The sequence below is a fragment of the Scyliorhinus torazame genome, chromosome 14 (assembly GCF_047496885.1).
Source record: "Scyliorhinus torazame isolate Kashiwa2021f chromosome 14, sScyTor2.1, whole genome shotgun sequence".
Lineage (NCBI taxonomy): Eukaryota > Metazoa > Chordata > Chondrichthyes > Carcharhiniformes > Scyliorhinidae > Scyliorhinus > Scyliorhinus torazame.
This window is the reverse complement of record NC_092720.1, coordinates 143,154,931-143,181,644: the sequence shown is the minus strand read 5'-3', so window position 1 is coordinate 143,181,644 and position 26,714 is coordinate 143,154,931. Positions and strand designations below refer to the sequence as shown.

Here is a 26,714-nt window from a genome sequence, read left to right as displayed (position 1 = left end):
GAATTTCCTCGCCCTGGCGTCTGCCCAACCGTGAAGGAGCTCCCAGTGGTCACCCAGGTGTCCCCAAGGTGAAGATGCTTACCAGGAGCTATGTCTGGTGGCTGTGCTTGATTCCAACATTGAAAGTTTGGTGAAACCCTGCCCATCATGTCAGGAGAATAAGAAGCTCCTGCTGTCGGCCTTGTTACATCCATGGGAGTGTCCAAGAAGGCCTTGTATATGGATACATGCGGTTTTGGTTGGGCCATTTCATGGGGTCAATGTTTTTGATCTTGGTAGATGCCCATTCTGAATGGATGAACATGCATTGGATATCCTCCGTGACTTCCAGCATTACTACAGAAAAACTCCGGCAATCGTTTTGCACTCATGACATACTGTAGGTCCTAATGTCCGATGACGGGGCCCCTTTCACCAGTGGAGAAGTCCAGGCATTCGCAAAGTCCAATGGGATGAAGCACATTTGGTCGGTGCCCTACCACCATCTTCTAATGGCTTGTTCGAATGGCAGTTTGAAACCAGCATGAAGAAACAGACCACCAGCTCGCTCGACACCAAACTGACTCTGTTCCTTTTCACCAACCGGGACACGCCACATGTGACGACGGGGGCTGTAGAGATCTACCATGCAGATCTCGTGGCACTTGCGAACACTAAAACTCAGTAGAAATTTGAGTTAACACTTCTCGGGTGCAAATAAGAATCGTTTTATTGACTCTCGTTGATTACAATTGAGAATCACTTAAATCCTATGCTCCAATAAGTCCAGCTAGCAAAAGGACTCAAAGAGAAGCAATTTGTAGACAATATAACTTTCAAATAATACAGAAATGATTTTCTTGCTTCCGGCAAAACATTTACTTCAAGAGTCAGAGTTGGAAAGTGAAAGTATGAAAGATAGAGACAGCGAATAGCTTAGATCAAAGAATATAGAATGATCCAGATAATAATGGCCATACGATCCAACACGGTTATACTAAATCATAGCTGTCTTTAGCCATCTAGCTACACCCCTATGTAATCCTAATTGGTTTGGGTTAGAATCAAATTAGTTTGATTTGATGGTTAACTGTCTGTCTTTAATGTGCAACATTAACTTGAAATGTTTCAGAAATGAATTCTTGTATGTGTTCTGGAATGTGATTCTGTGTCGTTATCACAAACTGCTTGAACTGGATTCTTGCTGAGGACAATAGCGCCTTTAGGTTACTGTGCCATTGCCATGGAGCCTGCCCTGTCCTTGGACACTGTCTTGAGAAATGTATTTAGTAGCTGAGTGAAAAGTTTGTTTTATCATGGTTTTTGTGTTTCTGTTAAATTGTGTATTTTAATGTTGTTCTGTCTTGAAATGAATTATGCTCTGTCATGCTGAATATGTGTTTTGAAATTACCTGAGGTTATGAGTGAGTTTTAAAATGGGTATTTAATAGACTAGGGGCTTAATGATTCTGCCACTGCTTTCTAAATGTTCCGCTATAAAGTCCTTGATAATGGATTCAAGCATTTTCCCCACTACCGATGTTAGGCTTACTGGTCTATAATTCCCTGTTTTCTCTCTACCTCCCTTTCTGAATATTAGAGTGATGTGAGCTGCCCTCCAATCTGCAGGAACAGTTCCAGAGTCTATAGAATCCCGGAAGATGACCACCAATGCATCCATTATTTCCAGAGCCACCTCTTTAAGCACTCTGGGATGCAGATTCTCAGGCCCTGGGAATTTATCCGCCTTCAATCCCATCAGTTTTCCCAGCACCATTTCTCGATTAATGGTGATCTCCCTCAGTTCTTCCCTCTCACTAAACCTTTCATTCTCCAATGCCGCAGGTGCAGCTTTTACTTTTGAGTTAAAATAAATTAGAATCAACCTTTATCCTCATGTCTCCTGAATTACTACAGGGAGGTTGTTAAATTTTATCTTGTTGGAGATGGTCATTGCTTGCCACTTGTATGGTGCGAATATTACTTGTCACTAGCAGCCTCTGCCTGGTTGTTTTGCAGGTCTTGTTGCATATGGACATGGACTGCTTCAGTATCATGAATGGTGCTGACTATTGTACAAGCATCAGTGAACATCCCAACTCACCTAATGATGGAAGGAAGGTCATTGGGCAGGATTTTCCGACCGCCCAGCCGCATGTTTCTTGGCAGCGGGAGGAGACGCGCCGTTTACTGATGGCGGGATTCTCTGCTCCTACTGCTGTCAATGCTGTCTTGGAAACCCGCGGGCGGGGTGTGCTGCCGGCGATTGAATCTGCCTCCATCACACTCGTGTAGTGCTATCCAGATCCTAACCACTCGCTGAGTGAAATTGTTTTTCTTCATGTTGCTTTTATTGCTTCTTGTGCCAATCACCTTAAATCTGGACCCTCTCGTTCCCAGTCCTTCCACCAATGGGAACAGTTTCTCACTATCTACTCTCTTCAGACCCCTCATGATTTTGACCACCTCTATCAAGTCTCCTTTCAATAGCCTCTTCTGCAGTCAACCTGTGTAACTGCATTTCCTCGTCTTGGAGCCTAACAGAATGAGAGGATGATTGAACACCTCTATGCCAGTCATGCCTATGCTGACTCTGAAAGATTGATCTAAGTACTCCCACTCGCCTCTCAATGCTTTCTCTCCACAGTCACACAGATCTAAACCAGGTGATTTGAAAAAGCAAAGGTAAGCTATGGGGTAGCAGAGTGAATTTAACTCATCTACTTCCAAAGAAGTAACAGGTAGGAGTGTATTGTAGAAATTAGTGTGGATGAAGAGTCCTGGAGATGAAAATGGTTTTGTTGTGAAAGAAAAAGGTGCAATGACTCCAGATTTCATAAGTGTGATGAACGTGGAGCAGCAAATTTAATCGATTGTGGCAAATATGGTTTTGAAAACATTTATTTTCAATTAAACTTACCTTTACCTCTTCCTGTCATTGTATATCTGAAGCTGGGAGGAAGGAAGGAAATGGAGGCTTTACTGGAAGCAGTACAAAACTTTGGCCAAGATGGGTGAGTAGAATATCTAATTCTAATGGATAGAGTATTGTTGTGCTTAGAAAATCTGATGTTTAGGGGCTTAATCTCGCTTTTGATTTTGCCACTGTGGTGAACAGCTTCTAAATTGCATTGCTGTATAATCATACCTCAGATTTGCCCCAAAACCTAGCACAAGGTTTAATTCCATGTTAGACTTTTCTTTCAACTTTTTTTTACCTTGCAAGAAGACTCCGAAGTCGCTGTGGGGAAAGAAGGGGGGTGTGGGGCTAATTGGATCACTCCTACAGAAAGCTGGCACAGACACGACGGCTACGTGATTACCTCTGCTGTTGTAAGTTTTGAAAGGGAAAGGAGGGGAAAAATGGAGGCTTAGGTAGTGAGAAAAGAGACAAGTGGCTACAGAGAGTGCAAAAGGAATAATGCGCAAATGTCTGGTTTTCACTCCTGGACATTCTCAGTAATGGTGCAGTTGTCTTAATGCCTTTGAACCAAGGAATGGGTTATGGGCAACCTCACTAATTTGGTTTGGCATGCACGGGTGATCTATTTAAATTCATATTTTTCGTGCAGCTGTACACGCACGACAATTTAAAGTTCCTGGCTTTTGCGTGACATGGGCAGGGGTTTTTAGGTAACCATGTGATTGTGGAATTTATGTTGGTTATTGAATTATATTTCCAGTGGATGCATCTCCGCTGGAATTATGCTCAAGTGGACAAAGCTTTTTTACAACCTGTCCTTGAGAAGTGTGCGATGCTGGCAAGGCAGCATTGGGTTCGTAGTTGTCCTGAGGGCATTGAGAACATCAGGAGGTGCTGAGAGACCTATTTACTGTGTACTGGAGTCACAGGTTAGAATGGCAATTGTGAATCAAGTTCCATAGTCATGCCTTCTGGTGCTTGCCCACAATCCCATGGATTCAGTGGGCTGATTGGCCGGCTTCTGTGTCATAATGACTCTATGGCCTGGATTTTCATGCCTCCGTCTGTGTTGGAATGGAGGCCGGGATTTAAAAATGGTGACCAGCAGCCGATTCTGGCATTGCTGCTCCCATTAGATGGGAGTTTTATGACCACGGGATAAGGGTGCAGGTAATGAGCCTGTACTCAGCAGGCTGATCTTTATTCACTTCGTTGTCGGCGTTGCCATTTCGGATCATCTTTTTACGGGGTTCGATCCATTTTGATAGGAGATGTGGTCCACGGCACCTCAGGAGCAATAAACTGTGGGACCACAGAAATCTGGCTCTCTAAATCTAAATTAGCAAATTATTTAATTTTATTACGAATTAACCACGGTGTGCTTTGAATGCAACCTCTGGGCTGATCGCCTAGCACCAAAACATAATATAATCTTGTGATATAGAACAAAGAAAATTACAGCACAGGAACAGGCCCTTCGGCCCTCCCAGCCTGCGCCGATCCAGATCCTTTATCTAAACCTGTCGCCTATTTTCCAAGGTTCGAGTTCCGTCTGTTCCCCGCCCGTTCATATATCTGTCTAGATGCATCTTAAATGATGCTATCGTGCCCGCCTCTACCACCTCCGCTGACAAAGCATTCTAGGCAACCACCACCCTCTGCGTAAAAAACTTTCCACACACATCTTCCTTAAACTTTCCCCCTCTCACCTTGAAATCGTGACCCCTTGTAATTGACACCCCCACTCTTGGAAAAAGCTTGTTGCTATCCACCCTGTCCATACCTCTCATAATTTTGTAGACCTCAATCAGGTCCCTCCTCAACCTCCATCTTTCCAACAAAAACAATCCTAATCTACTCAACCTTTCTTCACAGCTAGCACCCTCCAAACCAGGCAACATCCTGGTGAACCTCCTCTGCACCCTCTCTAAAGCATCCACATCCTTCTGGTGATGTGGCGACCAGAACTGCACACAGTATTCCAAATGTGGCCTAACCAAAGTCCTATACAACTGTAACATAACCTGCCGACTCTTGTACTCAATACACCGTCCGATGAAGGCAAGCATGCTGTAGGCCTTCTTGACCACTCTATCGACCTGCGTTGCCACCTTCAGGGTACAATGGACCTGAACTCCCAGATCTCTCTCTACATCAATTTTCCGCAGGACTCTTCCATTGACCATATAGTCTGCTCTTGAATTAGATCTTCCAAAATGCATCACCTCGCATTTGCCTGGATTGAGCTCCATCTGCCATTTTTCTGCCCAACTCTCCAATTTATCTATATTTTGCTGTATTCTCTGACAGTCCCCCTCGCTATCTTAGTATCACCTGCAAACTTGCTAATCAGACTACCTATACCTTCATCCAGATCATTTATGTATATCACAAACAACAGTGGTCCGAGCATGAATCCCTGTGGAACACCACTAGTTACCCTTCTCCATTTTGAGACACTCCCTTCCACCACTACTATCAGTCTTCTGTTGCCCAGCCGGTTCTTTATCCATCTAGCTAGTACACTCTGAACCCCATGCAACTTCACTTTTTCCATCAACCTGCCATGGGAAACTTTATCAAACGCCTTACTGAAGTCTATGTATATGACATCTACAACCCTTCCCTCATCAATTAACTTTGTCACTTCCTCAAAGAATTCTATTAGGTTTGTAAGACATGACCTTCCCTGCACAAAACCATGCTGCCTATCACAGATAAGTCTATTTTCTTCCAAATGTGAATAGATCCTATCCCTCAGTATCTTCTCCAACAGTTTACCTACCACTGACGTCAAGCTCACAGGTCTATAATTCCCTGGATTATCCCTGCTACCCTTCTTAAACAAAGGGACAACATTAGCAATTCTCCAGTCCTCCGGGATCTCACTCGTGCTCAAGGATGCTGCAAAGATATCTGTTAAAGCCCCAGCTATTTTGTCCCTCGCTTCCCTCAGTAACCTGGGATAGATCCCATCCGGACCTGGGGACTTGTCCACTTTAATGCCTTTTAGAATACCCCAAACTTCCCCCTTCCTTATGCCGACTTGACCTAGAGTATTTAAACATCCATTCCTAACCTCAACATCCATCATGTCCCTCTCCTTAGTGAATACCGATGCAAAGTACTCATTAAGAATCTCACCCATTTCCTTTGACTCCACGCATAAATTTCCTCTTTTGTCTTTGAGTGAGCCAATCCTTTCTCTAGTTACCCTCTTGCTCCTCCATAGACGAATAAAAGGCTTTGGGATTTTCCTTAACCCTGTTAGCCAAAGATATTTCATGACCCCTTTTTGCCCTCTTTATTGCGTGTTTGAGATTTGTCCTACTTTCCCGATATTCCTCCAAAGCTTAATCAGATTTAAGTTGACTAGATCTTATGTATGCTTCCTTTTTCATCTTAGCTAGTCTCACAATTCCACCAGTCATCCATGGTTCCCTAATCTTGCCATTTCTATCCCTCATTTTCACAGGGACATGTCTGTCCTGCACTCTAATCAACCTTTCCTTAAAAGACTCCCACATTTCAAATGTGGATTTACCCTTAAACAGCTGCTCCCAATCCACATTCCCTAGCTCCTGCCGAATTTTGTTATATTTGGCCATTCCCCAATTTAGCACTCTTCCTTTAGGACCACTCTCGTCTTTGTCAATGAGTATTCTAAAACTTATGGAATTGTGATCGCTATTCCCAAAGTAATCACCCACTGAAACAGTCATATGATGACCCTTACAGTGGAATAAGCTAATATTTACTATTGAGACGTGAGAAATAGCCACTGGGAGCATTGAAGGCTCCCGCTTTCTCAATCTTGCCCCTTGCCTGAGTTGTGGTGACCCTCAGGTTAAATCACCACCAGTCAGCTCTCCCTCTCAAAGGGAAAGCAACCTGTGGTCATCTGGGACTATGGTGACTTTACCTTACCTAAAATGAATCATTAGCTGAAGGGCTGGTGAAACATATACAGAGAAATGATGGGTAGACAGTGAACGGAAAGCTAAATAACTGAAGACAACTAAATAAATATTTTATTTTGTTTGTTTGTTTCTCGCCTCCTTTGTTTTTTTTAAATAAATTTAGAGTACCCAATAATTATTTTTCAATTAAAGGGCAATTTAGCGTGGCCAATCCACTTAACCTGCACATCTTTGGGTTGTGGGGTTGAAACCCACGCAGACACGGGGAGAATGTGCAAACTCCACATGGACAGTGACCTAGGGCCGGGGTTCAAACCTGGGTCCTCAGCGCCGTATCCCAGTGCCGCGTGCCGACCCTCCAGCCTCTTTTGTAGATGACAGTGGATCCCATTATTATATATCGGCAGTGCTCTGGTATTGCACCAAAGTCCTAGCGTCTTATATAACTCTGTACTGTAAATGCAGTTCCATGAGTGTATGCCAGTGACTTTTTCAATTGTAGAACATACCACAACTAAACCAGGACTGTTCTCATGCGCTTCAGCAAGGTTCACTGCTAAACAGTCAGAAACAGGGACCCTGGCTTATTTTGTTGCTCTATTTTCCCTTGGTTAAGGTCTACGGGGCTCTTTGTAATCGCCTAATTGGATCAACAGTGATTGAAAATGAACAATGCCATTCAAGATTTTGTGGCTCATTGCTTTTTAATGTTTTTTCCCGGAATGTGGGCATCGCTGTGGTGGTAGTGGCACACAACACGATGGAGGGTTGCTTTAGTCTGAGGATGGGACTTGGTGTTCATGAGTACTTGTGTGGTGGTCACTCCTTACACCACTATCATGGACAAATGCATGTGGTAGATTGGTGAGGATGAGGTCTGGTAGTTTTTTCCCCCCTCTTGTCGGTTCCCTCACACTAGCAGTCTAGCAGCTGGGTCTTTTAGGAGTCAGTCAGCTTGGTCATTGGTGATGCTCCTGAGCCATTCTTAATGATGAACACTGGAGTCTCCCACCCAGAGTACTTTCTGTACCATTGCCATTCACAGTGTTTCTTTCAGTTGGTGTTTAACATGAAGGAATATTGAGCTGAGGGGGGCGGTAAGCAGTAATCAGCAAGAAGTTTCCTTGCTCATGTTTGACCAGATACCATGAGACGTCATGGGGCCTGGAGTCAATTTCAAGACTCTAAGGGCAATTCCCTCCCAACAATACTCCACTGTGCCACCATCACCTGGTGGGTCTGTCCTGCAAGTGAGATAAGTACATACTCTGCCATACATGTCTGCGTGGGTTTCCTCCGGGTGCACCGGTTTCCTCCCACAATCCAAAGATGTGCGGGTTAGGTGAATTGGCCAATGATAAATTGCCCTTAACGTCCAAATTGCCCTTGGTGTTGGGTGAAGGTGTTGAGTTTGGGTAGGGTGCTCTTTCCAAGAGCCGGTGCAGACTCAAAGGGCCGAATGGCCTCCTGCACTGTAAATTCAATGATAATCTATGATTAATCTAGGACAAAGGTTTGGCACAACATCGTGGGCCGAAGGGCCTGTTCTGTGCTGTATTTTCTATGTTCTATGTTCAAGGGATGGTGATGATGTATAGTGTCTAGGACATTGGGCTGGATTCTCTACCGGCTGGATTCTCCATTACACTGGCAGCGCATCCCCCCTGGATTTACAGGTGGCGGGAACGGAAAATCCCGCTGCAGACGAGGGCACGCCGCCCAGGAAAATGCGGCTGGCGGACCAGAGACTCCCGCCCATTGTGTGCAACGTATGATTCCGGGTGTATGACTGTCAGGCTGTTGCTTGCCTAGACTGTGGGGCAGCCCCTAAATGTTAGTGAGGAGGACTTTGCTGGGTTGAAAGGGTTGAGTTTGCCGTTGTAGTTTCTGGTGCATAAGTTGATGATGCTGGGTGGCCCGTTTGGTTTTATTGCTTTTTAAATTTTCTGTAGTAGTTTGGTGCAACTGAATGGCTTGTTCGGCCATTTCAGAGGGCAGTTAAGAGTCAGCCACATTGCTATTGGTCTGGTGTCACATGTAGGTGAAACTGGATAAGGATGGCAGAGTCCATTTTATGACAATCAATGATAGTTTTTGGTACCATTGCTGAGACTATGTACTGGATGTTACCTTTATTTACCAAGTCATTAAGGAAGAGAGTCTTTAAAAAAAATAATTTGTGAATTTCTATCTCTCTCCTAATTTTTATTGTCTTTGAATTAAGTTGCAGCAGTGCCCTGACCACCTGCGAGGCTGAATTACAAGAATTAATGAAGCAAATCGATATTATGGTGGCTCAGAAAAAATCTGAATGGGAAGCGCAGTTCCATTCTGTGGAAACCAGATTGAAGGTCCGGGAACAGGAGCTCAGTGCCTTTCGACTACTGCTTGACCAGAAACACACAGAGGTAGGAGCAAAACCTCCCTCAATACCACAACCGAAAGTGGTCTTGCAGACTTTGAATTTACCCGCCTATTACCAGTTCGGTTCAGTTTAAGAGGATATTGCAATTTCTGTATGAGTGGTTATAAACTGACTCGGGAGGTGAGTACATAAGGAGTGAGCCTCAAAGTAGACACAACCTGGAGAGTATAAGGATGTGGAGGATAGCTGATCTTGGAGGGGGGTGGCTGTGATTGCAGGGAGAGGGAATGGTTGGGTGGATATATCTGCCAACAGTAAAAAGTGAACTTGAAAGAGTGGGTAGATGGAAACTTTCAGTGTGACGTTCACATGAATTTAATTCAAAGGTTTCCAACGAATGCTGCTGAAAACCAATTTCCTCTGACTCATTTGTACAGCACTCGGAGGAGTCTGGTTTTCAGCGGCATTTGTTGGAAACCTTTGAATTAAATTCATGTGAACATCACACAAAGTCCTGCATGGTAATTGAGATATTAGTGATTGAATTGCCACTGCAGATCGCTGAAAGTTGTGGGTTTTCATTTGGGTTGCTCATGGGGCATGTATTTGATTGACACCCTGGTGAAACTCAGAACTGAAATGGTGTCTTGCTCCAATCTCATAGAATCATAGAAATCGTAGAAATTTACAGGATGCCATTTGGTCCATTGTGTCCGTGCCAATCATATCTATCCAACCTAATCACACCTTCCTGCACCTTCCAGAGCCCAGCTGGTCACCGATCTTCAAATTGACTACTTTATAACTGTGATGGCAGAAGCAGAATCTGTCACCTTTCAGGCAATAGTTCCAAGTCCTTATCACCTTCTGGATTAAAAACTGTTCTGTCATCTCTCTGCGAATCCCTCGACCAATCATTTTAAATCTATGCCCTTAGTTTTTGACTCATCTGCTAAGATAAATAGGTCATGTCTATTTACTTTATTTTGCCCCCTCATCATTTTGTACACCTTAGTTAAATCCATTTCAAATACCCAAATATTAACTGGGATAGTCAGTGTAAAAGGTACAGAGGCACAGAATTCCTAAATTGCATTCAGAATTTTTAGCTAGACTGACAAAATCAACAAGAGATGGGCAATTCCGAATTTAGATTGAAGGAAACAGGGCTGGTGGTAGGAGTATCAGTGGGAGAGCATTTCAGGACTTGTGGGAGGAAACCGGAGCACCCAGAGGAAACCCACGCAGACATGGGGAGAACGTGCAGACTCCACACAGACCTAAGCCATGGCCTAGATTTTCTTTTTCTGACCCAACGATATTGCCCATTTCTTCTGTGCTCTCCCTATCCGAGCTGGGGTGGCACAGTGGTTCGTACTGATGCCTCGCAGCTCCAGGGACCCGAGTTCGATTCTGATCTCGGGTGACTGTGTGGAGTTTGCACTTTCTTCCTGTGTCTGCGTGGGTTTCCTCCGGGTGCTCCAGTTTCCTCCCACAATCCAAAGATGTTCTGGTTAGGTTGTTTGGCCATGATAAATTGGCCCTTAAGGTGGGTCTGCAGGAATAGTGCGGAGGATTAGAGCTAGGTAGAGCGGTCTTTCGGAGGGTCGATGCAGACTCGATGGGCCGAATGGCCTTCTGCTGCACTGTAGGGATTCTATGATTCTATGAAATGGGCAGTGCAGACACTGCAGGGCAAGTCCAGTGTAGGAGAATCGGGGGCGGAGAGGATGATGTTTCCTTTTAATGACAGTAACTGCCATATGTTCAGTTAATTTTTATAGGTCTTGATCCTTTCAATGAATGAGTGTGAGTGAATAGGTGAGGTGGGTTGGGTGGTCGAGAGGGGTAATGGGGGGGGGGGGGGGGGGGGGGGGGGAAGAGGTCAGTTGAGATGTTCAGTTGAGTTGCACAGCTTGTAGACTAGGCATTAAACTGTCTTGAGATCCCCTGGGTAAGTATGCAGATTAGTCCCGCTTACCTGGCCCAGGTTTCTACCATGAATCATAGAATTTACAGTGCAGAAGGAGGCCATTCGGCCCATCGAGTCTGCACCAGCTCTTGGAAAGAGCACCCTTCCCAAGGTTAACACCTCCACCCTATCCCCATAACCCAGTAACCCCACCCAACACTAAGGGCAATTTTGGACACTAAGGGCAATTTATCATGGCCAATCCACCTAACCTGCACATCTTTGGACTGTGGGAGGAAACCGGAGCACCCGGAGGAAACCCACGCACACACGGGGAGGATGTGCAGACTCCGCACAGACCGTGACCCAAGCCGGAATCGAACCTGGGACCCTGGAGCTGTGAAGCAGTTGTGCTATCCACAATGCTACCGTGCTGCCCGTAGCACGAGTTCTGAGTCAGAGACATTTGTGGTGGGTTCCAGGCAGCAGGGAATCAACCCGCTGCCATTTAAACGCATTGGGCAATTTCTGCATATGTCTGTGTGTTAGGTCATTTGTCGAATCCTGATGTGAATCTTCCAGTATACACCTCAACTTAAACGATCCAGAGACCCGTGTTTCGGTGGCAACTAAAAACTCATACTTCCAGACGTCAATCTTGTTGTGTTCCGTGATCTTGTCTAGCTCAGAACTGCTGGTGACGTAGCCAGGACGATGATTTATTAATGTACATGTGGTTAGGTAACAATCAGAATCTTATACCGACCAAGTTATTACAGAGTTACTTTAGACTCTCCTGGAACTACCCTTATGTGTGACTGTCCTTGTGTACGCCTTACAACTTTCTGCTGGTAGCCGGATGTCACCTGACTGATCTCTTACGCCACCTGTTGGTGAAAGGTCACATTGATGAGTACATGTAATATTATCTACAAGCATATCACCACAAATCTGTGCCCTTATTATTTATGATACTTCTCGTTAGGTACTTGCCATTAAGCAGAACCAGATTCTCTCTGTATCTATTTTCCAACCTTTGTTGCTCTGCCTTCAAACTCTCTTTCTAATGGCAAAACTCCTAGGAATACAGAAAGTCAGAAATATCTGGGTGTGCAGGTCCACAGATCTTTGAAAGTGGCAACACAAGTGGACAAGGTAGTCAGGAAAGCTTATGGAATGCTTGCTTGCATTGGATGGGGCATCGAGTATAAAAACTGGCAAGTCGTGCTACAGTTGTATAGAACCTTTGTGAGGCCGCACTTGGAATATTGCGCACAATTCTGGCCACCACACTACCAGAAGGATGTGGAAGCTTTGGAGAGGTTGCAGAGGAGGTTTACCAGGATGTTGCCTGGTCTGGAGGATGTTTGCTATGTGGAGAGGCTGAACAGACTCGGACTGTTTTTCATTAGAACAACGGAGGTTGAGGGGTGACCTGATAGAGGTCTACAAGATTATGAGGGGCACGGATAGAGTGGATAGGCAGGCACTCTTTCCCAGGGTGGAGGGGTCAGTCACCAGTCATAGGTTTAAGGTCCATGGGGCAAAGTTTAGAGGAGATGTGCGAGGCAGGTTATTTTACACAGAGGGTGGTGAGTGCCTGGAACGGGTTGCCAAGGGAGGTTGTGGAAGCAGATACATTAATGGCGTTCAAAAGGCATCTTGACAAATACATGGATGGGATGGGTATAGAGGGATACGGCACTAGGAAGTGCTGAGGGTTTTGGCCAAGGGTGGTGTCATGACTGGTTACAGGCTTGGAGGGCCGAAGGGCCTGTCCTGTGCTGTTTTATTCTTTGTTTTAATTTTCTGTCTTCCATTTTTAGCTCTGCCTTTCTCCTCAATTTCCCAACCCCCACCTAGCTAGTTGGAATTTCATCCAACAGCATAAGCAATTCTGTGCTATGTGTAACTGGATCAGTGCAGTCCTTCACTCTGAAAGTCAATCCTGCCAGGTTTTCATTTAATTTAGATCATGTAGCAGGAAGTTGCCTCCTGGCTTATCATTGCAGTTAGATGTGCCTGTAGGTGGCATTAGTGCTGTACGTTGGATTTGATTCTTTACTGCAAAGGTTTACAGAAGAACTGCTGTTTAAATTGCAGTAGATAAGAAGAAGAAGAAGGATTAAAAATACAAAATACTGGAAATACTCTTAACAATTCAGGCAGCATCCGGGGAAGTGAGGAACAGGGTTATGAATTTAGGATGATGACCTTTCGTCAGGACCTCTCTGTGATGAATATAAGAAATCCTCCCAATATGCTTCACCTCAGACTTGTCACGGTTAAATTCCAGGGTAGATAAAAATAAACTATTTCGATCCTGGGAGAGAGCAATTCTAAATACATTGAGCAAGAAAAGGGAAAGGTCAAAGGGAAAATATATTTAAGGGGATATTGAAACCTAGGCAGGGTGGTTGGGGCTCCCTCTACTGCAGGGGGGATGCCATTTATTGGTTTTCTCTTCCACCTTCCTCCCTGTTTAACTGAAGGAAAGTGTGGTCTTTGGGCACTCCCCTCTCTGCGTCGGCCCACCCCAACAACACAAAAACATCTGCTGCTTTAGATCTCGGCCAACTGCAGGAATAGCTGTTTAACTCCCAGCAAGCAGTGTAAAGGAAACCAGATTCAAAAAGTAAACTGCTGGTTATCTTCAGAAGCAACCCCAAGAGACGTAAAAGTACTGTAAAAGTTATTGGTCTTGAAACCTTTAAGGTGTGGAACAGATTAGCGAGAGTTAGCTCCGGTGGTAGTTAAATTAAGATTGTTTGGACCTTTCTAAAGTATCGATAGTGTGTAAAGCCTTATTGTAGTGTACTTCTATTTTACGTTTTTTTTCTATTTCTTAATAAACATTTACTTTGTTACAAAATCATCACACTATTTTCTGGATTTCACATCGCCTTCTAACATACAAGTTGCAAACACAGTTGAGAGTAGTTGTTTCAAGTTTCCCTTCTGTGATTTGAACAACTCGGCATTTAGTATCAGCCGTGTCTGCTGCATATTTTACAGCAGTTTCTGTGTTTAATCCATATGTTATGGGCGAGGCGTTTCCAGAACCCCAAAATGTATCATGGAGTTAAACCAACCTCTCCCTTTAATGTATTTGTTGCTTTTCCTAACACACGGCTTTTTCCCTAGGCGTGGGATTACAATTATGGACACGTGGGTTTTTAAACACAAAACACTGTTTATTCCATGAACTGAACTTATCATCTTAAATAAACATTGGATCTCTTAACACCCCTTACTTCAAAGATAACTCAGAAAATATTGCAACAGTAAATAATTCCCTAAGATGTTCCTTCAAACTTCCAAGAGACTTAACACCTTTAAACAGTATCACATCAGGTTAAAGGATATATATATTTTCTGTAGAATGGCAGAGATATACTAGCTTGGGTGACTTCAGCTCCAGCTTCTTGCTTTCCTCATGCAGCTCCCTGGAAACCCACAGACACACCCATGCTGCTTTCTCAAACCTGGCTTTCTCCCTTCCAGCAGATCACAGCAAACCAGAACTTCTGAAGCTGCTGTCTCAAACTGGCTTTCTACTTTTAAACTGCTCTCAACAAAACCAACCAGGCACTTTTTAGCTGCTCTCAGCAAAACCAGCCTGGCACTTTCTCAAACTGCCAAACCAAACTGCAAAATGGCTGAACTGAGCTGAGCTCCACCCACTCTATGACATCACTGATTTCTTAAAGGTACATTGCTTAAACATCCAGTTCTTAAAGGCACTCTCGCATGACACATATTTGAATAATTTATTCACCAACTCTGGGAGTGAAGAGCACACTCTGTGGGTAATCACTGAACTCTACTCTTTGGATTACATGCCGCATTCTTGTGTGCGATTTCTCTCACAAATAACAAAGGAATGTTTCTTCTATTTTTCAGGTGGGAATATTACGACAGCAGTTACAGGACAATGAAAAGGTCCAACATGATATGGTGGTGCAATATGAAGCACAGCTGAACATATTTCGGGAAGAGGTAAGAGGTAGTCTCGCAAAAACTCATTTTCTTTTTTGAAAGAGAAGCTGTTTAAATTGTACATTAATATAATCATTTTCTTGACAGTCAGTTCCTCCTTCTCCCTACTGTGTCAAAGCACTATTGTGGGGTTGCAGGCCCATAGGTACCTCATTCGCACAGTTGGTCTTCCTACATATGTGAGTCTGAACACTCTGTCCTGGGGGACATCAAAATCAAGCCGAATCCGGTCCTCTCTTGGTGGCCACATGTTAATGCTACCATATTGAATTCCTGCATCCCGAGACTGATCTGACATTTCCTCTCTTCACCTCACTGTAAATCTGGCTGACATGCTATTGCAATCTGTACCCCACCATAACGGAGCTGAGGCTGCAGCTTTTTGTTTGTTTACCTTGCCATGAGATGGGGTTCAACATTAAAGTATCATGTCTTGGCCTAGTGTGGAAATTCTCATGGCTCAGGAGACTTACTGCACAGTTCACCAAGGGATCCCTGAGACAAGCCAGCCCAGCTGCCTGCCCATTGCAGGCTACAGAAGTGGGGTACATGGCGATAGAATGTATTTAGCTTTCATTCAAATTTCATCTTTCAGACTCTCTTTTATTTCATACTTTCAGATTGGAAAACTGAAGAAAAGCTATGAGAAGCTGCAGAGACGACAGATGAAGGACAAGAAGGATCTATGTAAGGAGGATCTGAAGGACCGATATGAGAAGCAGGGCATACCTGAACTTAACAGGCTGAATAAGAAGGTCGAGGTAAACAATCCCATTTGAAATTTAGTTTGCTTGCTTTGGCCATTTTGATTATTCAGTATTTCTCCCAGAGTTTTATCAATATTTTCAGCTGTCGGCGTTCACTGAGTACACTGCATTTTTGTTTTGTTCCTGCCTGACTTTCTGCTGCAAGATGGTACTGAGGGTTTAACAGCATGGGTTATTGTGAGTGGGCACAGGTATGGTATATGACGGTTAGGTAGATATATGGAATTCTGTACAATTTTACCATCTTCAAGCCAGCTGTCCTGAGCTCGTGCTCCACACCCGACTTTATCTTTAGCCGATTCCAAGTATTCTCTTTCCTATTTCCCTAATATATGTTTATCTAGCTTCCCTTTAAATATATATGTGATCACCTCAACTACTCTCTCAGGTAGTAAGTTCCACATTCTCACCACACTCTGAGTAAAGATATTTCTCCTGAATTCGTTATGTGACTTATTAGTGACTATTTAATATTTAATTTTGGATTCCCTGTAAGTGGAAACACATTGTCTACATGTACCCTTTCGAGCCCTGAACTCTCATAAGGGGAGGCGGTGGCATAATAGTATTGTCACTGGAATAGTAAACCAAGACCCAGAGTAATGCTCTGGCGACCCAGGTTCAAATCCCACCACTGTAGATGGTGAAATTTCAATTAAATAAAAATCTGGAGCTAAAAGTCTAATGATGACCATGGAAACCATATTGTTTGTCATTAAAAACCCGTTGAGTATTGAGGACTGTCGTGGAGCAGGTGTTGTTGTTTATCCTTACTGATTGTGGTTTATGCATCAAGAAGTCGAGGATCCAGTTACAGAGGCAGGAGCCAAGTCCTAGGTTTTACAGTTTGGATATGAGCTTGGCTGGGATTATGGTGTTGAAGTGTTGCCTTTTTGGATTTGCTGTAAATATGGCAGTCAGTGAGGTTGCCCTCCTTTCTTTGGATATCTATATTCTAATGCTCAGAGTCGCCAGGTATCAAATGATACCACCACAAGGTTCAACCGGCTATCGATCAAAGATCCAAACATCAGTTAGTTAGTTGAAGGTCAAGGGTACTTTATTTACACACACAATTAATCATGCAACATAAACACTACCAGTTAAACTACACCTATCGACTATGACAACCTGTACTTAACTTCAGGCACCCGGCTTAGGTCAGAGGAACAGTGGCCGTTGTTCGACTCTGGATCTTTCGAGTCTGTAGAAGTAACTGCTGCTCAGCTAGGCTCATCCGTCTGGTAGCGGGCGTTGAACTTTAACTTGCTTCTGGTGGTGCTGCAATTGGAAGTGGTCGTTGCCGGAGCACCAGGTCCAAGAGAGGCCGAACACGTGGTGGACTCTCTTCTTATACTTGGGGTTTTTTGTGCTCTTTTGGGCGGTCCTTCAGTTTGGACCCCACTAATTGGGTGATCCCTGATCACTATGTTCGATTCGAACCAATAAATGGGCGGGTGCCTTGATGGCTGAGCGTGTTGCAAGCGGTTATTTCCTAGTACAGGGAGTGGCGTCGAAATGTCTAGGACTGTACCGGTCGCTCAAGTACCAGTCCTTTGTCTGGCGGAGATGGGCCATCAAATGCTATTCGGCCCATCAAATGCTAATCATAGAACATAGAACATAGAAAATACAGCACAGAACAGGCCCTTCGGCCCACAATGTTGTGCCGAACCTTTGTCCTAGATTAATTATAGATTATCATTGAATTCACAGCGCAGAAGGAGGCCATTCGGCCCTTTGAGTCTGCACCGGCTCTTGGAAAGAGCACCCTACCCAAACTCAACACCTTTACCCAACACCAAGGGCAATTTGGACATTAAGGGCAATTTATCATTGGCCAATTCACCTAACCCGCACATCTTTGGACTGTGGGAGGAAACCGGAGCACCCGGAGGAAACCCACGCAGACACGGGGAGGACGTGCAGACTCCGCACAGACAGTGACCCAAGCCGGAATCGAACCTGGGACCCTGGAGCTGAATCCAGACGGTATCTGTTGGGGTTTCGATACCATCTGGATTCCTTACTTCGCAAATATATATTTTCAGGCTCTGAGCCTGCCTGAATCTCGCATTGTCCATTTTTCCTGCTATGCTTTGCGACCTTCCCTGTTGCTGGTTGCAAGTGGCCATCCCAAATGGCTACAGAAGGCATAGCTGTAGTCAATGAATAGGAATCTGATGTGGGTGCCCATGTGTTCCAGGGCCGAGTATAGAGCCAGGGAGATTAGCGTCTGCTGCGGACCGGTTGTGGCGGTATGTGAATTGCAGTATATCAAGGCATTTTGAAAGTATCGAGTTGATGTGTCTCATGACCAACCTCTCAAAGCACTTCATAATGATAGATGTCAAGTCTACCAGACGGTAGTCATTGAGACATGTTGCTTGGTTCTTCTTTGGCACTGGTATGATGGTGGGAAGCAGGTGGGAACCTCGGAATGGAGTAGGGAGAGGTTGAAGATGTCTGCTAACATACCCACCAGTTGGTTCACGTGTAGCTCTCTTTGGGTGGCTCTGAATATGGCGGTCAATATCGTCGCCTTCCTTAATTCTAATTTTGTTTGCTCTAGAGTCGCCAGGTATCTTTCGATACCGCCACAAGGTTCAAACCCGAATACTGATCAAAGACTCGATACACCAGTTAGTTAGTTCAAAGTCAATGCTTATTTATTTACACACACAGTTAAATATACTCATGCACAAAGCTCTACAGACTAAACTATCTCTACTGCTAAAGCCTATAGTTAGCTTCGGGCGCCCACTCAGTCAGAGGAACAATGGCCGTTGTTCGGTTCTGAGGCTGCTGGGGTCGAACTGGTACAGGGGAACAGCTAACGTTGTCTGTCTGGTAGCGTGCGTTGACCTTGGACTTACTTGCTTCTGGTGCAGCAAATAAAAAAAACTGGAACCTTAACCTCAATAAACTATCCTCACTTAACCAATCAAAAATAATCTACAACATTTTAAACTGTACAAATAGCAGCAACACAGGTCTCTCTGGCTTGGCAGTCAAGCACAGAGTTTTACATTTCTTTATTAAATGAACAAAACACACACAAAAAAACGGATGCACTTTAATTCACTTAAAGGGGTTGGGGGGTTTGTTGGAGTCCGAAGATAGGGGATCTAAATGTGTATACCGGAGTGCGGTTGCGGGAGGCTCTCCTCCGCCATTTTCTGAGTCTAAATGTCTGCACAACACTGCAGAGTATTGCCAGTACTAAAAGTGCGTTTATGATGTAAGATAGTGAATACCAGGTGATAAACTTGTCACACCAGGTCGGTGTATCGGTAATTGTCTCGGGGCTAACTATCTCTGGGTACAGTGTATGGCAGGGGTGGGAATCATTCACGGCCTGTGTGGTAGGGGTCAGGGGGGTAGCGACCGCGTGCAACTGAAAGGATCCCGCTAAGATGCAGGTGAAAAACATGAAGGTTGTCTTCATCTTTCCTTTTGTTGGTCTTTTTCTTCCTCTGGGGTTCCTGAGGTTCCGGAGTTCTGTGGACACAAGCATAATATCTGTTATTATCTTGCTTAAGATCTCGTATGTCTGTCTGTCCTTTGTTGCCAATTACCCATTATAATTGGTCACCATTTGTGACTCCCTCATTTTTTTTTATACCGAATATTTGGACAAGACATCCGAGAAAAATACTGACACAGTGCGCGCCGTCTCGCAGCCTGTGCGATCTACCATCCTAGTGTTTGAGGATGTAAATAGCATACGGAAGCAACCTAAGGGTCGCCTGAAGCAAACAAAAGAATTTTGAAGTGAAAGTGCCAAAATGGGGTGCATATGGGCCGCCGCGGCGGGTAAGAATGGGTGGAATCCCTGGGTAGGACGATGATCAGTGCCATTTGTGCTCGACCCGAGCGTAGCTGACCAGAGGGGGGTCCTCAGCCAGGGCGGGAACCAGTGCCGTTTCTCCACTGCCAACGGTTAAGAATGTGGTTGTCGTGGGGCTGCCTCTCGTGATTACCTTCAAATCAGGAGAGTAGTTATGATTGGTTGTCTGCCGACAAACTATTTCCTCTGAACAGTTGTCTGTTGACAAACTTGTTCCATTAACTGCCAGTGGGCGTTAAAAGATTGGCGACGTGGTACCATGAAAACTTTTAAATTCACAAACAACATTTAACATGTACATTAAACGAACAAACATACGACAAACATGGTGCAGGTTCCATCAGAAAGGACAACGTATCTCTCCCATCGGTTCCTTTTTACCATCATGTGGAAACCTCATTGTTCAGTAGCGAACAGGGTCGCAAAATGATTCGTTTGGTGGGAGTCAGACTCTATGTCGTCATCTTCTCCCGGCGGCCATACTCTTGACTGGAGTAGTTTGGCTAAAGCTGCTTGGGCGAATTGGGGTCCATCTCATCATTCCGGATGAGCCTGAACGAATTGGCTCGGTGCCAGAATCGTGTGTCGAGATTGGAGCTGCTAGGTTTTAATCCTTAATCTTCGGGTGGTGGGTCTGGGTCAGGGGCTTTGATGTACGTGATTTCGAAGGGGTCACTGGAATCATGATCGGATTCGCTGGGAGTGGGGCCTGGTGCAGGGGTGTAATTATAACGTAGTGTGATGTGGCTGTTGTCATTGCTGTCGCTATCACTGTCGCTGCTGGTTGAAGGAAGGGAGAGGCGGAGTCATGCCTCTGGGGGTGGAGTTAAAGATGTGTCTGAGGACAGGCTGGACTTGCTGGGGGAGGGTAGGAATGCATCATCTGTGGGCGGGGCGTGCTCATCTACTGCTGCGAGCGAGATGTGGTGTGCATGGTTGTTCTGCGAGCCATAAGCCTTAAGCTGGTTTATGTGAAACCAGGCAGACTTGCCATTGGGATATGTGTACAGAGGGGCTGACTTTTTTTAGAGATGGAGTACTGTCCGGAAAATTTGGGGGAAAGGAATGAACTGGGGTTGTATAGGGAAAGCATCACTTGCTGCCCTACTACAAACTCGGTGGCGTGTACCGTTTTATTGAAACAAGTCTTGCTTAGTTTCCTCCTGGTCCCAAGTCTCACAGCTGCTGCGAGCTGGGCTGCCTTTATATTCTCAATAAGCTGCTGTACAGCATTTTCATGCGTGAGGGCGGTGACTGCGGGGCTGGCCAAATCCAGTCCTGATAAATACTCTGTCCCTTTCATGGGGCGTCCGGTCATGAGGGTGTGGGGGGCTGTATTCTGTGGACGTGGATACTGTGTTTCATAAGGACATTAAAGCAAATGGGAGAACTGAATCCCAGGTGCTGTTGTTCTGTTGCACCATTTTCATTAGAGTGGCTTTTAGAGTTCTGTTCATCCTCTCTACAATGCCGCTTGACTGGGGGTGGTATGCTATGTGAAACTTCTGCCTAATTCCGAAAATTGTGAGGACGTTCTTCATTACTCGTCCTGTAAGGTGGGAGCCTTGATCAGACTCTATACTGTGTGGGAGGCCCCATCGTGTAAAGATGTGCTGTGTTAGGATTTTAGCTATTGTTTTGGCCGTATTCGTTCTGGATGGAAAAGCTTCCACCCATTTTGTGAAGGTGTCGATGACCACCAACATATACTTAAAACCATTTCTGCAGGGGGGGTAGGGGTCCTATGTAATCTATCTGCAAATTTGTCCAGGGGCCATTAACGGGGCGGGTGTGACTGAGCTAAGCCTTTCTTGCATATCTGTCCGAATTGTTCTGGGCACAGATCAAGCTCCAATTTTCAATGTAATGGGTTACATCGGCTTTCAAATCAGGCCACCAGCAGAGAGGTCTGAGGTGCTTTAGGGTGGGTTCAATGCCTTGGTGTCCATGATTGTCATGGAACTGACAAATAATCTGGTTCTTGTTCTGGCTGGGAACTACATAAATGCCGTCTTTCAAAATCACACCGTCATGTGTGGTTATTGTGTTCTTAAACTTATCGTACAGGCCTCGGAAGGTTCCTTTTAAAACTTCCTTGAGATTTTCATCTTCCTTTTGGGCTTTCACTGGATCCTGAATGTTGGTCTGTGAGACCTGAACCGCGTGTACTGGGGTGCTCTCGGGGGGGCGGGGGGGGGGGTTTCCAAAGGTAACCATGTCTGGAACCTGCCTTCGCTAGGGCGTCTGCTTGAACGTTACCAGTGGGGGAAGAACGGTGATGACTGCGAACCTTAATGATACCATATTTCCTATCTTTAGCTGTCTCTAGGATATGCAGGAGTAATGGGGCCGAGGGTAGGGGCTTTCCGCCTGCGGAAACAAATCCTCTAGTTTCCCACAGAGGATTCTGTTAAACTATTGCAGACATATAAACTGTCCGAATATATGTCCGCTGGGGTCAGAAACGAGTAGGGGTGATCTACAACGTAAGCTATGGCTGCCAGTTCTGCTGCCTGCGAGCCAAGATGGCCTGGCAACTTTAATGAAATCTCTTCAAGGGCACGTTCCTGCGCGTCCTCTACATAAATGCCTCAACCGGTGATTCTCTTTCCATTCAAAACTGGAGGAGCCATCCACATACATTTTCAGGGGTGCACACGTGTCTGTGGGCTGGGGTCTCTGGGGTGTATTACCTGCTTTCCTGGGAGCTGACTTCGGTATAAATGGGCCTGAATTATGGTTTGTGGTGATGATCTCACACTCGTGGGGTACCTGCATATTGCAAATTGTCGGCAATGTGGAGGAAAGTGTGGGTCTTGGTTCTTTTAACGTAATGTCCCGTCCCTGTGAAAGAAAGCTTCAACGGGCTGCGCGAATTTGCGTGACTGTGCCATCTTTACGTCGACCGTCTAATAATAGCTGTGTTGGGGTGCGTTCAGTTGAGTCCTGTAATGTAGGCGAAGTACTGTACTGCCCAAAAAACTGTGAGCAGGTGCCTTTCACAGGCAGAAAACCTTGCTCGACAGGATCTAACACGCATGAGGCGTATGCCAAGGGGCCTAAACGGTCATGGCGTTCCTGGAGGAGCACAGCCGAAAGGGTTCGGTCGGTGCTTGCTACTTCGATTGCGTATGGGGATAGTGGATCTGGGACCTGTAATGCTGAGGGCTCTCTTTAAAGCATCCACGGCATCCGTGTGCTGTGGAACCCATTCCCAACGTGCCTGTTTCTTGAGAAGGTCGGATAGGGACGCTGCTTTTGTGGCGAAACCGTCGATATGGTTTCTGCAGTAGCCAACCAGTCCTAGATATGACCGGGGGGCTGAGACATTATGGGAAAGGGGCAATTTGACGATCGAGTCAAGTCTCTTTTGCTCGATCTCGCGTTTACCATGAGTGGTTACTGTACCCAAGTAAATCACTTTTTCCCGCAAAATCTGGGCCTTCTTGGGGTTGACTTTACATCCAATCTGTTTTAGGAGTCCTAGGAGCTTTTCGAAAAGCGAAATGTGCTCTCCCTTTGTGTCTGTCTGTAGTAGCAAGTCATCCATACACTGGACCAGACAATCGGGTCGGGAAAATTTTGCTAGTCCATTTGCCAGCTGTCGGTGGAAAATGGAGTGGGGAGTTGTGGAAGCCTTCTGGAAGGCATGTCCACGTATATTGTTGTCCCTGGAATGTAAAGGCGAACATGCATTGGCACGCTTTATCCAATGGAATGGAACAAAAGCCGTTGCTAATGTCCAAAACCAAAATTTATTTTTATTGGAGTCCCTGTTTGAGCATGGTCTCGGGACTCGTGGCTCCGGTGGGGGCTGCTACTGGGGTTGCTTTGTTCAGTTCCCGATAATCAATGGTCAGTTGCCATGATCCATCGGGTTTCCTGACGGGCCAAATTGGTGCATTATTTGTGGAGGCTACTGAACGGAGTATGCCTTGATCAAGCTGACTCTCTATTACCATTGAGCTCTCTCCCTCTGCTTCTTGAGGAAAACCGTACTGCTCTTGGGGTCTGGGGTCGGGACCTGTAATGTTCACTAAGCCAGCTATCTTGCCACAGTCGTGCTTGTGCTGTGCAAATGCTGCTTTGTGTTGCTGCAGGACTTCCCTAACCTGTTTGTCCTGACTAATGGCTCGGGGCCGAACCAGAAGTCTCCTACTGTGCTGATTCTGTTTTCATACTCTTCAACTGTAAGTGTGGCGGGGGCTCGTGCTGCCTTTGCCATTCTCCATACACATTTATTTACTGGATCAAATGAGAGGTTGTGGGAGCACATAAAGTCGATTCCTAGGATGTGTTCAGCTGTCTGGGGTAGATCGACCAAAACTATGGGGTGTTTAGTCGTAATGTTCCCTATTTGTATTGCTACAGGGTCTGTGATGTGTCCTTGTTGTAAATGACCTGTAAAGTCGCTGAGTGTGATGGTGTCTGTTGTGTGCCACATGTCTCGTTGAAACATCGTGGAGGAATTGAGCGTGGTACGGGACCCTCCTGTGTCCCAAAGAAATTCTACGGTGTGTCCCCGGACTTTGCCTGCTACTATCAGTCTACCGGACTTGTCCCAAAGGGTGTCGCAGACCCAAGTTGGGGAGCCCGAACACCGTCATTCGGTGCCGTTCATGTCTGCGTTCTCTGAACGGCCGCTAACACTATGGATTGGCTTTGCCCTATTCTTATTTAGGGTGCCTGTCTGTTGGTTTTTCTGCTGCTTTTGGGGAGCGTTGCACTCTCGTGCATAGTGTCCTAATTGTCCACAGTTGTAGCATTCCTGGGATTTAGGCTGCGGTGGGCTGTTCCTGCCCTCATTTACCCATGCGGGGTTCTGGTGCGTCCTAACTGGATGCATGTCTGCCTGCTCTTCCTCTGGTTTTGCAAATGCGGTTTTGCCTTGGACGGATTGTTCCCAAGAGCGGGACAATCTTTTCAAAACCCATTTATAGTTCTCGGCCTCGTCTGAGGGGTCGTAATTTGCGCAAGCTCTCTGTCCTGCCTCTGTTGCATGAGAGACTAGGATTCGAGTCCATTTGGCCATATTATCCGCGGACAAATGGGCGCGGGCTAACTCTCCAAATACTGCTGTGAAATGTATCCACAAGCGTCCGGCAAACGCTGTGGGGTGCTCTGTTTTCTTTTGCCTGCAATTGTTTAGGCCTTCTACTGGGTTATAGTAGGGCTGTTATAGCCGATCGCATCCAGGATCGCTGTGTGCATTTCTTGGAGGGTGCCTCCTCCTACATTCTGTGGGTCGGGAAGGGCTGCCACGACTGAACGGTCGAGGATTAAAACTATGAGCTTCACTTGCTCCTTTTCGTCCAGGCCGTACATGGTAGCCTGCTGTTTAACTCTAGAGAAAAACTGGTGGGGGTCTGGTGGGAAGGATCAGTGTAATTTTTCCACACGCGTCCCGTAATTGGGTCATGGTTAACGGGGTTGTATATAGGAAATCTGTGTTTCCTTCTGCTGCGGCCCTGCGGTGTGTGGTTATCGGGTTCATTAGGGGGTGTTCTACCTGTTCAGTCAGGGGTTGGGGTGCTTTCCTTTTCTGGGGTTTTTCTTGCGTACATGTCCCATGTACGTATCTGGGCAGTTTAATTTAACTCCTGCCAATCGGGGCCGTTTTCCTGGTCTAACTGGGATCCAAACGTACTTTTCAACCCATTCTGGACAGAAAGCAGAGATTGCAATTCTGCAATTTGCTTCCGGCGCTTTGCGTGATCTACGGAGCTCTGCTTTTGTTCCGTCATGGAAGTGTGGATAATATGATCAGGGATAGTCAGCATGGCTTTGTGAAGGGTAGAAGGGTAGGTCATGCCTCACAAACCTTATCGAGTTCTTTGAGAAGGTGACTGAACAGGTAGACGAGGGTAGAGCAGTTGATGTGGTGTATATGGATTTCAGTAAAGCGTTTGATAAGGTTCCCCATGGTAGGCTATTGCAGAAAATACGGAGGCTGGGGGTTGAGGGAGATTTAGAGATGTGGATCAGAAATTGGCTAGCTGAAAGAAGCCAGAGGGTGGTGGTTGATGGGAAATGTTCAGAATGGAGTTCAGTTACAAGTAGAGTACCACAAGGATCTGTTCTGGGGCTGTTGCTGTTTGTAATTTTTATCAATGACCCAGAGGAAGGCGCAGAAGGGTGGGTGAGTAAATTTGCAGACGATACTAAAGTCGGTGGTGTTGTCGACAGTGTGGAAGGATGTAGCAGGTTACAGAGGTATATAGATAAGCTGCAAAGCTGGGCTGAGAGGTGGCAAATGGAGTTTAATGTAGAGAAATGTGAGGTGATTCACTTTGGAAGGAATAACAGGAATGCGGAATATTTGGCTAATGGTAAAGTGCTTGGAAGTGTGGATGAGCAGAGGGATCTAGGTGTCCATGTACATAGATCCCTGAAAGTTGCCACCCAGGTTGATAGGGCTGTGAAGAAGGCCTATGGAGTGTTGGCCTTTATTGGTAGAGGGATTGAGTTCCGGAGTCAGGAGGTCATGTTGCAGCTGTACAAAACTCTGGTACGGCCGCATTTGGAGTATTGCGTACAGTTCTGGTCACCGCATTATAGGAAGGACGTGGAGGCTTTGGAGCGGGTGCAGAGGAGATTTACCAGGATGTTGTCTGGTATGGAGGGAAAATCTTATGAGGAAAGGCTGATGGACTTGAGGTTGTTTTCGTTGGAGAGAAGAAGGTTAAGAGGAGACTTAATAGAGGCATACAAAATGATCAGGGGGTTAGATAGGGTGGACGGTGAGAGCCTTCTCCCGCGGATGGAAATGGCTGGCACGAGGGGACATAGCTTTAAACTGAGGGGTAATAGATATAGGACAGAGGTCAGAGGTAGGTTCTTTCCGCAAAGAGTAGTGAGGCCGTGGAATGCCCTACCTGCAACAGTAGTGAACTCGCCAACACTGAGGGCATTTAAAAGTTTATTGGATAAACATATGGATGATAATGGCATAGTGTAGGTTAGATGGCTTTTGTTTCGGTGCAACTTCGTGGGCCGAAG

General features: G+C 45.6%; 1 protein-coding gene across 7 annotated transcripts in view; it reads left to right on the top strand.

Moving 5' to 3' along the window:
• Positions 1–26,714, top strand: part of LOC140390079 (centrosomal protein of 63 kDa-like) — a 157,951-nt gene that overhangs the window by 10,661 nt on the left and 120,576 nt on the right. For 4 of the 7 annotated variants that reach the window (XM_072474966.1, XM_072474969.1, XM_072474963.1 and 1 more), the window contains exons 2-5: positions 2,932–2,993; positions 9,047–9,230; positions 15,003–15,098; positions 15,719–15,859. In XM_072474966.1, the coding sequence (XP_072331067.1) occupies positions 2,950–2,993; positions 9,047–9,230; positions 15,003–15,098; positions 15,719–15,859 (465 nt within the window). In that variant the 5' untranslated portion in view covers positions 2,932–2,949. Of the gene's footprint in view, positions 1–2,038; positions 2,665–2,931; positions 2,994–9,046; positions 9,231–15,002; positions 15,099–15,718; positions 15,860–26,714 lie in introns of those variants that run through there. The other 3 variants (XM_072474968.1, XM_072474965.1, XM_072474967.1) reach the window with 2 other exon arrangements.